An 11188-nucleotide genomic window follows, 5' to 3' on the forward strand; every position below is an offset into this window, starting at 1 on the left:
CAAAAGAGCCATACTGCCTGACATGTGTCATCATCGCAATGTGGGGTTAAATGACTATAATTCCAGTCTCCACTGCACATGCTCAAGGTGTTTGTGTTCACATGAGTCTGCAGTTTAAACAACCCTAGTGAGGAAAATGATCTGCTCATTCTATGGCCTAGTGGCATAAAATGATAGAACAGCATTTAATTACATTTTTGGTGAAAGACTAGGATGCAGAGGGACATTATTCACAGGTTTGTTGCAAGGCAGAAAATACTAAAACAATTAGTCAGTGATCTGGAAAACCTCTTGCTTCATTTATGCATTTGTGTTTTAGGTTTCTATCAGTTGCACAAATATTGAAGGTGCTTTGACTTAAATCGTCTATATTCTTGTGCTGACTTACACTTGCCCCTGTGTGTTCAGGAGTTTCCTCTACCTGGGAGCTGGACTGAGCGTGGGCCTGAGTGGGTTGGCAGCAGGCTTCGCAATTGGCATTGTGGGCGACGCAGGCGTGAGGGGTACAGCTCAACAGCCAAGGCTTTTTGTGGGAATGATCCTCATCTTGATTTTCGCTGAAGTCTTGGGTCTCTATGGGCTCATTGTTGCCCTCATTCTCTCCACGAAATAAAACAGCAAAAACATGTCCACAAGATCAATCCTGTATGTTGCTGCTGGAGAAAAAGTGTAAAATGGGGGAAAAATAGTAAGATTTCTGCCACACAAGATGAAAGAAGTGAAGGCAGGAAAAAAGAATTAAAACGGCTCCATTAATATGGTCTTATCTCAACAGTGTGTACAGTTGTCCCAATTTGATAGTTCACTTGTAAATGCGCAATGTAGTGATTTGTCTGTCGTGTGTGTGTTCAAACATTGTATGATAATTCCTTCTCTTTTTCCCTCCACTTATTTCGGGCCTTGAGGCCAGCTGAGGCAGCTTGGCCTCTGGTCTAAGAGAGCTGACCAAAGGGCCACACAGTAAATCCTCCACCAATATCAACTTGGAGGTTGACACAATTTCTGCATTAAGCTTGAGGATCAGTTTGTAAAGAGAAATGTGTATGGACTCAATTTCTTCCACTGATTTTTATTTATAAGAAATTGTTCATTGAACTGTCTAATGCAGTCTTTAAATCCCTAGAATATATTATACATACATAAGGACCTATTTAGACTTAATGCACTGTGGGTTAATTGTCATAAGTGGTTGGAGTATAATTTTTGGTTAATTATTAAGGTTGCCTTTAGTATGTTGCTGGTGGAGTGGGAGTTTTGTGTGTAGCTGTATTCTGATCATTACGCAAACATTCACAAACATCAGTGTTTTTCCTGTAGTACTGCTGTTTGCATTAAAGGTGTGTCTGTGCGCCCCGTGTTGGGTCTCACAAGTGTAATTTCCAAAATTCATCTTTTGCAATCCCCTGCCCCCTCATTTGTGGTTGTACTTAATCTCTTTCACATTCCAGCCATTAAAATCCTGCATGGGTTTCAGTGTGGTGTTGCTGTTGAATATGAAGTTGAAGAGCAGACTAATCTCAGAACACTTAATCTAGATCAAAAGCTAGTTTCATATCCTTCACATTCTCCCTGCAGTTTTAACCAACAAGACTGGTAACATTTGTAGCATGCAGCAGTAAGAACGTTGGTGTGCAAGTTTGCCCTAGTTTGATCTGGAGTAGGTCTTATCGAAAATGAAACCGATGCTGCTGTGTTTACTGTTGTGCCACTCCACAATCCCATCTAAGAAATTATCCTGATGCACCATCATGAATGTCTTCACAACCTAATTAAAGATTCAGATTTGACTGGCTTCCAAACAAAATGTAGTGTTTTCAGTACTGTATATTTCACTGACACCTTTAGAGTTGTACAAGCATCATGACTTTATCACCTATTACATCAGTATGTCCCTAAAATCACTGCAAAACAGACTAGCTAAATTGCCGTTGATGGTATTCATCTCTTCCTTTTGCTTGGCTGAGAGCTGGTAATCACTGCTCAGTGGCTCACTTCTCAGTAACTGCAGCACTGAAAGATAACTGCACACAATGCCTGCATTGTACTCCTGGCAGTATGAAAAGGTAATCTGTACAGGAAAAAGAAAACGCCATATACATTTCACAGAACCTGCGTGCTAAAATCTGAACATACTCCAGAAATTTGAGTGAAATTGTCATGATCAAGCTGCTTGGAGATTGTTGAGCAGAGTCTGAGAAATACTGCTGATAGCACTGAAGGTGGCACTGTCAGGAAATGACTGTATGAAGTCTCTGCCCTCCTCTAGACTGGTGCCGAGCAGAGGATCCAAGGGCATAGAACCTGAAATGGAGAAGACTGTTGATTACTGATCAACATTACTGACCTAACCAGTTTAGTTTTTGCAGTATCACTATGAGAAATGATTCACAGCTACCTTAAAGCAGAAAGTATCCTTCTCAAGTGATGTTATTCATAATTAAATTAAGTGGGTGTTCGGGGTCACTGGCTTATCAAAAACAGTACAACCCTTTCCAGCTGACTAAAGCTGTGCAACATTGTCAGATAAAGCTGGCTTCTCGTTGCCACAGTGGAATCAGCATCATTACTTAAGGGACTGATTTACACACAAAGCTGATAAGTGTTGAAGGAAACTATTACTGACCAAGAAATATTGAATAATACGTATCAAGCTTCCACTGCTGCACTCAAATGTTGATCAAGACTTTGGCAGCATAGCATGAATGGTAAGTGAGTTGTGTGTTAATATTACATGTCATTCAGCCCCGTTGATCTCACCTAGGAATACTGATCCAGTCAGTTTGGCCAACTCTTCGCCACCACCCTTTGAGAATATATTGGTGCATTCCTGAAAACAGATGGTATGTATTAAAATGGATGCAGCCTGGCAACACAGAACCTTGGCAAAAATATATTTTTTGGCAAATATCCAATAAAGTGCATACTAAAACCAGACATTAAGGCAGTTGAATTATAGATTGGCTTTATATCCTGTCAGATGTGGATAAACATTTAACTACAGTTTTATTAGGAGGCATTTGTATTTCACATCTGAATTGTCCAAATAATTGTATGAATGTTTACTCACAGAGCAGTGTGGACAAACAAAGCCACTCATGTTCTCTATGATACCCAGGATCCGTACACCTGTCTTCTTACAGAAGGTGATCTCTCTCCTTACATCCCCTGTAGATACTGCCTGTAGCCAACACAAGACCAGTTTTCACTGAAAGTCATGCATCTTACAGGGGTTTCTGGTTAGTGCTCAGTCTATAGCATTGTAATATGTAGTTGGTCTCAGCAACTAACTTGTTTAGAGGGATTTACAAGACAGAACGTACATATTTCTTAGAAGCAATTCATTGTTTTGTTGCTTTCTAGGTATACAAGAGCAATGACAGGAATTACACAGCTGGACCAAAGTTTCCAAATTACTTGAAAATACAGTACTGTGCAATAGTCTTAGGCCACAATTAGATTTGTTTTAGCAATGTTGACTTTATATATATTTATTTCTCAGTCTCTTAATCAGAACACAACTAGAAAATTTAGGAAATGTGTACACATTATTATAAAAAGAGCCAGAAAAAAGCAAACAAACTGGATCCTCAAGATGTGGTATTCAAGCTGTTCTAAAGAAAAATGAAGAACTCGGAGAGGTCAAGCACACAAACAGGAGTAGACCAAAATCTGATGAGAAGTTTCTCAGTTTCTTCTTTGAGAGACCAGGGGAAATATTATGTACACATTTTCTGTATTTATCTTAATAAAGAGACTGAGAAATATAAATTATTACATCCTTGCTACAACAGAAAAACTAACAGTGGCCTAAGACTTTTGTACAGTAGGCTACTGTACACATACTGAAAAAGTAAATGGGCAAAGCTACAACTGTGATCTTACATCAGTCAGTGTAAACCTTCCCTTACTGGTTCACCCACATGATTTTATTTAATTGTCTTTGTCGTGCTATGTACAGCTGGGTCTATACTGGAAGTTTAGTGTATACCTGTGGTGTGGTGACCAAAATGGCACCGTCCACTCTGTGTTTCTTGAGGTTTTCCAGTACCGCTAAATGCTCATCAGATGTTCCTGGTGGCGTGTCCACCAGCAACACATCCAGCTCTCCCCATGCTACATCTGACACAAACTGGCCAATCAAAGCTGCAGGACATGACATTCAGAGATAGAAAGGATGTTAAGCAGAATTTGAGAATAGGTTCATGTACAAAACAATGTCCCAGACCAGATATGGACCAGTACAACTGGAGAGTACCATACCAGTTTTCTTGGGGCCCCTCCACACCACTGCTTCATCTGGGTCCTCCAGTAGGAAGCCGATGGACATAAGGGCGAGGCTCTTCTCGGCATCAGTGTAGACTGGCACCCATCCTGAGTCACACTGGTGTACATCAGGCCGGCCCACACTCAGCATGCGGGGAATACTGGGCCCACATAGGTCAACATCCAGGATACCAACCTGGTGAACACAGTTGATCATTTCTCATGCAGCTCATTTCTGGACTTTTGTCTGAACACATCAGATACTGTGTACACAAAGAAACAGTTGATACATACAGGCAGACAGTAAGAATGACAGTGACTGCAGTAACTAATGGTGTGCATCATATGGATTATTTATAGTTTAAAATAGTGTTTGTACATGTATCAGAACCAGCTAGTAGCTCCTCTGAGGCTTTGTGTTTCCAGTGGGATAACAAATGCCAGTGTAATGTAACACCTTGGATACTGATGTACATTCACACAGGTGGTCTTTGAGCTCACCTTCTTGCCAGCATGCCTGAGAGCCAGTGCTAATTCTGTTGTGATGGTGCTCTTGCCCACTCCTCCTTTACCCGACAAGACCAACACAACATGCCGGACATGAGCTAAACTCCCATCTAATATGAAAAGGAGAAAAAGCGGGCTAGTTCAGCATGAGCGTAACACAAACGTTAAAACGACTTTTATTAACCATAACTGGCAGTAAATTGTAACACAACTGTCACAATAGCAGTTTATTTGAGAAGGTATCTGAAATAAGGGTTATGGGTCGAGGTCACATTTCATCAACCGAATTCAAAGGTTAGCTAGAGTTCCTTGTGAATAACCCAAAGGTCAATATTAGCCACTATGTAATAGCTTCTTCTTACAAATATTAACCTCTCTGGGATTGAAGCCTTTTCTGTCATATTGATCATTTTATATTTTATACCACCTGCCAGGGGGTGCATACTTAGCTCCCACTTAGTGTCTGCTAACAAGTTAGATAAGTCATACTGTGTGTGGCTAACACGCAGCAGTTTCTGTCAACAGCCATCTCTTAGAATGAATATACACAGCTAGAGCAATAATGAACAAGCTACGAGTAAATATAAATCCTCTTAACAAACTCTGTTGACTGGCAAATTCACCCTACCATTAGTTTGTTCCATAGTTTAGAGTTAGGGCTACAGGATTCAACCATAGACTCTGGTTATCGCCGACATGCACGAGTCAATTACTTCCGTGTATCGTATCGTCACGCAATATCTATCCAATCACCCAGCACAGCACCTAAGCCCCGCCTCTCACGCAACACCACCGAAAGGCTACCGGGGTGTGCCATGGTGTAATCAACTGCGCAATAAATGTTCCGTATAAACAGAAAATGGCTGCTTTTAGTATTGGCCTATAACTGAAAGTCTTCTGTCTTTGATTGACTGAAAACAGTGGTAACGTGTTATATGAAAACAGTTTTTACAAAATGGGGTTTTAATACTCATATAGATATGTTCTATGTTACAAATCATATCTCGCTTCCCAAAATCTAGACGCAGGCAAAACAAATTCACTATAAGGAATTTATATAATAATGTCCAGTATGATCATAAAATAAATATTGAAATATGCACAGTATTTTGGGTTTGGCAAATAACTGGTATCAGTAAATACCAAGTATAATAAAGAAGCCACCGCCACGCTGTTCCTGCCTCCTCTCACATGAATACCCACATGATGGCCAGGTATTCCCCTCATTATGCTAATAAGTCAGCAGATCACACACGATGCATCCACATTCTTTGCACCTAGGCTACAGTTATTACCCAATAGTTGCCCCACCTACTACCGAGAAAGGAAACTGAGTAGATTAACATAAACTCCTCCTCCAAACAGATCTTATCCGGTAAGCGCAAGATGAGGGCGTGGATGGCAATGTTTACGTCTGGCTTGCTGAGAAGTGGGACAGATAGAAACTTGGAACCCAAATGAGCCACTGTAAGACTGTGCATAGGAAGGCTACTAAGGTAAGACCATAACTGCTTCTAAATACATAATGCTGCTGCTGCAATGTAGGTGGCTGAGTTTCACATAAAGAAACAACTAAATGGACATTTGGAAACTGAACAAATGCCCCATGCATACAAAAAGGAGCTGATACTATTTTAATAGGATGACTTATAGTGAGAATCAGTGTTACTGCACCGATCTGTCTTCTCAATAAAGGTTGAGATTGTGGTGATTGAAACTGGAAACTCTGGGCAGGACTCAGACAGTGATTGTTTGATTTTGTAACAAAAAATCTAGATATTTTAATATCTTAAAATAACTCCATATCACTGTCGCAGCGCTATTGTGACCGTATTTCTATCATAGCCATCAGTTCACTGGCTCACAAGGTAGTTTGTCCTGACTGGGCCATGCAGATGATGCATTTAGTATGTAGGGTAAGGCCCAATTAAAGTAGGACTACCGCCAGACTAACTCATGTAAATTATTGGCAGTTATCTCCAGCACCTGCTTGTGAAGCAGTTACCAGCTGCTGCGTCCAGTGGCGTAAAAACCAAGACATGCTATGGAGGTATAGGAGGTCAAGGGAATAAATTGGCCTATCTTCTGGAGGTTCGAAGTGTGGACTACTTATATTGCAATATGGAGTATATTTATAGAGTAAAATAATTCTTTTTAATCCAGAAAACTTTTTTTTTACCTTCTGCAAATTGTTTAAAAAAAAGAAAACTCACTCTGGTTTAATTTTCAGAAAAACAAAACACTGCAGCTGAGGCAACTGATTGTAATGATTACTGCCTACAAGAGTTTTTAAGCCGATTTGTCAGCTTTGTTTTGGTCAATAAATCAGGAGCATTATGTTATATTGTACAATTGTTCCATAATGGAGAAAACTGACATTTCTCAAAAAGTGGTAGTTAATATTGAGGAGGTTACTTTTTTTTTTAGCACATAGTACATAAATCTATTTCTATTGTCAAAGTAGTAGAATTAAAAGATAATTATGTCAGAAAGTGTCAGTTAATTTTAGCAAACGTGTAAACACAGTTTTATTCATTATGATAGTTACACAGTACACATTGTAGTGAGTAGGTTGGGAGACCTTCTGTTTGTCTTTCTGCTGATAAAGCTAACTAACATGCTGCTATCAGTGACAGTCCAGGGGGTTGGGTTTAAAGGTTAAACAAGTGGATGAAAACACTACCTGTTGTCAACTGTGGCATATGGGACAGATACATATAGGCAAGCTAGCACACAAAGATCTGTCTGTAGATGACAGTTAATGTTTCCTCCCAAGGATATTTTGCAGCTTCCAACAGACTTGAAGAGCTGATAATGAATGTTCAGCATTGTCTAGAAATGGGCTTAACTTGTAATTTGGAAAAACACACAATTGAATTGTTTATCTTTCTTAATATAAGGTGCACAACCTAAGATGCCATACTTACCTAAATGGTTTATGAGATATGTATCATTTATATTCAGTAAAATGAGTACATGGTTAATTCCTAGAAAGCCCCCTCCACTCTGAAACAGGAAGTTATTTCAGTCTCCCTTTCTTAAATATAGCCTGTAAGGAGAATGTGTCATCAGATATGCATGTGTCAAAAGTTAATCTAACCTTAACTGACATAAATAAAAAGTACACCACCTGCTATACATGTGCCACTAGGTCATAAAGTGTTGGGCCTGCTGTCCAGAACTGCCATGCTGAGAAGAGGCAGGAACGGCCAAGCTCAGCATTTGGCCTGGAGTGAAACACAGCCAGAGACAGATACCATGGCAGGGTTCCAGACATTGGACAGAGAGGAGTGGGAAGGTCAGACAACATCACAGGTGAGACACTGTAGGGTAAAATAAAACATGAAAATTGATCAAATATAATTAAAGAAGTGCAGGTAAGTGATGATTTAAAAGAAGATGGTGTTGATGGTATGGGAACATTTAGCTGAAATGCATATTTGCTATAACTGGAGAAAGAGACATATACAGGAATCACTTTCTTGATGTTAGAAAATAAGAAATATTTAAATCCCAGAGGCACTTAAAGAGAAGACATGACCATGTATATGTGTTATATTTCTACCTGAGTGCCAGTAGTTTTCCACTGGGACTGTCCCGTCTGGAATGGCAGTGTACAAGACCTGCTCAGGTCTCCAAAGGCAAGGACAGGAGGGTCAATATTTTTGGAAGGGGTCTAATTTTACTTACCAGCACACATGATCTTTTTACTCTCTAGGGGCCAGGAACAGCTTGAAGGGAAAAGGCTATCTTGTTGTCTTTGAAATGTGGTGTGCAGGTTATACTGTACATCTCTCATTTGGCTTTTAGATTATAAAGTGCACCACTGGCTGATCTTCCTGTCCAGCCTTGGCAACCTGTTCTACTTCTGTTGCTGTTTTCTGCCATTATCAAAGGATTGTTCTTTACTAAAAGGCCAGCTGCCAGTGGAACTGAGAAAAAAAAAAATTAAATATAAGTTAATTCTTTTCCTTGCTATCAAGCCAACAGCTTTGTACCACGAACAAGTCTGTGGACTTAAAAGATGTTGTTTGTTTCAACCAGATCAGCGATTCGGAGTCTGAGGGGGGGGATTACTACATGGCCAGTTCCCATGCTGTCTCTGAGGTGGAGGTCTTGCCCGGCCCAGTACCGGTGATAGGGGAGTCTTTCTGCCAGTGTGACCGACAGGAAGCGCTCAGCCCAGGCCTCAGTCTCATCAGTGACTGCCTCTGTGGGGAAGAGGATCAGGGTGAGCACAAACTGATGAATACAGTAATGGCTTCATACAGTGATGGCATTATATGAAAAGTATAGAGATCAACGACATTAACAAGTCATCTGGTTGGGCCGTCCGATTCTATGGTGATCCATTCAGCAGTCCAAACCAGAAATATTAGTGTCATGTGGTACCAAAGGAAAAGTCAGGGAATCAGGCTATCCTCTGGGGACTATAAATGCCTATATCAATTTTCATGGAAATCCATTCAGCAGTTGTTCAGATATTTCAGTTAGGACCACAGCAGTTGACTAACTACTAGCAGACACTAACATCACTACCTCCATGCCATTAGCATGGGTAAAAATAAGAACAAACAAACTATGAACTCATAACTATCCAGCCAGTATAGCTCTTAATCTTAGGTGTGTTCTTAGGTTTTGACTGGGTGTGGGACGAGCACTTTAAGTCCTCCGGAGCCTTCCTCAGCTGTGACAACAGGAAGGTGAGCTTTCACTCAGACTACAGCTGTGGCACAGCTGCCATTCGAGGCACCAAGGAGCTAGTCGATGGCCAACACTTCTGGGAAGTCAAGATGACCTCTCCTGTCTATGGCACTGATATGGTGGGTATCAGTCCGTTGAACAATATTTAAGCATTCCTGTATATTAAATACTGACATCATCTTCTGATGAGACAGAATTACTATTATTCTCTTTTGAGGTTTTGTTTCCTGCTGTTTCATTGGTGTAGATGGTGGGAATCGGAACGTCAGAGGTGAACCTGGAGAAGTTCAAATACAGCTTTGGCAGCTTGCTGGGCCACGATGAAGACAGCTGGGGGCTTTCATACACAGGTTAGAGGGTCAGAGTGTTGGGATTACAATAGACTTTGAGTTATCAGAGTCTGTGAAAATGGACAAAGACTTTTTGACCTAAATTATCAAAAACTCAAGACAAAATGATTTCTGTTTAAAGGTCTCCTCCAGCACAAAGGGCACAAAGTGAAGTTCTCCTCTCGATTTGGGCATGGCTCCATCATAGGAATACACCTGGACACCTGGCACGGTACTCTGACCTTCTACAAGAATCGGCACTACATAGGTGTGTTTTCCTGTAAATAAAGCCACATACTGTGGAAAAAACAGTATTTTAGTCATGAAATAGGTAAAGTGGTTCTCAGTCCTTACGTGCTTTCACCCTGTGATGACTTCTGCTGCAACAGGTGTTGCTGCCACTAGGCTTCAGAACAAGAAATTCTACCCCATGGTGTGTTCCACAGCAGCCAAGAGCAGTATGAAGGTGATCCGTGCCTGCTATACACCCACCTCCCTGCAGTACCTTTGCTGTGCCCAGCTCCAGCAAATGTTGCCCTACTGCACAGACTTACTCAATACCCTGGAGCTACCCCCGGGACTGCGCACTGTGCTCAACACACAGCTGGGCTGGGTCTTCACCCTCAGCGGGAGCCCTGACGTCTCAGAGGAGCACAGGGACTTGCCAAAGGACTTCGATGAAGAGATGAGCTTGCTTTCAGGCCCCACTTACAGCCCTATCCTGAGCACTGTATCTACACCAAGTGCCTCAGCCTCCCCGAGCCCCTGCACCAGTCCATTCCCTGACACCATCCTGTACCAGTGCCCCTGTCAGACTTCACCTCAAACTCAGCCGTGCATGTGCCACTGCCCTCCAACTCCTCGCAGCAGTGACTACGACAGCTGCTGCTCTGAAAGAGAGGATTACCAATGCAAAAGGGGGCGCTGGATCTGACTTTGGTGGCAGCACATATTTTTAAGTGTTTGGTACGCAGCAATTCTACCACTGCCATCAACATCAACTGCTGGAAATCATGAGCAAAACAGCAGTCTTACCATTTATCAAGTAATTCCTAATTAACCTTTTGAGTGGATTGATGCTCCTCTTTTTAAGTTGCCATTTTTGTGTCACTCAAACAACTTTGTAAAGGTATGGAGAGAGGAGGAGAGGAGGAGAAGAGAGTGAGTATGTAATGCTAAGATATTAGAGTGACATTTGGGTCACTGATTCTCATTTTAGTCTACTCCTGTCATGAAGTTAAGAAGAGCCATTTATAATGCTGATTATTTTTCATTAAATTTCTAAAATTCACCAGTCACTGTCTTTGCAAAACCTAAGGTGTGCCAGATTAGAGCCTGACCAAAAAAAAAAAAACAACCTGTAACACACTTGTGAAAGTGTGCAT

The 11188-nt window shown here is 41.2% G+C and overlaps 3 protein-coding genes across 4 annotated transcripts in view; 2 read left to right on the top strand and 1 right to left on the bottom strand.

Annotated features, from left to right (window-relative positions):
• atp6v0cb (ATPase H+ transporting V0 subunit cb) overlaps nt 1-1473 on the top strand; it is a 6873-nt gene extending 5400 nt beyond the window's left edge. Inside the window, exon 3 of the mRNA XM_020606195.1 lies at nt 409-1473. Coding sequence (XP_020461851.1) covers nt 409-613 — 205 coding nt within the window. The 3' untranslated portion in view covers nt 614-1473. The remainder of the gene's footprint in view (nt 1-408) is intronic.
• Nucleotides 1474-1788: 315 nt separating this feature from the next.
• Nucleotides 1789-5565, bottom strand: nubp2 (nucleotide binding protein 2 (MinD homolog, E. coli)). The gene is made up of 7 exons (XM_020606194.1): nt 5399-5565; nt 4765-4880; nt 4261-4459; nt 3989-4143; nt 3068-3178; nt 2758-2827; nt 1789-2301 (listed from the first exon to the last, which is right to left on the bottom strand). Exons 1-7 carry the CDS (start codon nt 5412-5414, stop codon nt 2162-2164), a joined length of 807 nt encoding a protein of 268 aa, XP_020461850.1. The 5' UTR covers nt 5415-5565; the 3' UTR covers nt 1789-2161.
• A 349-nt stretch (nt 5566-5914) lies between these two features.
• Nucleotides 5915-11182, top strand: spsb3b (splA/ryanodine receptor domain and SOCS box containing 3b). 2 transcript variants are annotated; one of them, XM_020606082.1, is made up of 7 exons: nt 5915-6266; nt 7922-8085; nt 8815-9001; nt 9406-9593; nt 9722-9824; nt 9946-10071; nt 10193-11182. In XM_020606082.1, exons 2-7 carry the CDS (start codon nt 7957-7959, stop codon nt 10735-10737), a joined length of 1278 nt encoding a protein of 425 aa, XP_020461738.1. In that variant the 5' UTR covers nt 5915-6266; nt 7922-7956; the 3' UTR covers nt 10738-11182. The 2 variants fall into 2 exon arrangements, with proteins under 2 accessions (XP_020461738.1, XP_020461739.1); XM_020606083.1 differs by lacking the exon at nt 5915-6266 and adding an exon at nt 6711-6861.
• The last annotated feature ends 6 nt before the right edge of the window (nt 11183-11188 follow it).

The sequence above is a fragment of the Monopterus albus genome, unplaced genomic scaffold (genome assembly GCF_001952655.1).
Source record: "Monopterus albus unplaced genomic scaffold, M_albus_1.0 scaffold76.1, whole genome shotgun sequence".
Lineage (NCBI taxonomy): Eukaryota > Metazoa > Chordata > Actinopteri > Synbranchiformes > Synbranchidae > Monopterus > Monopterus albus.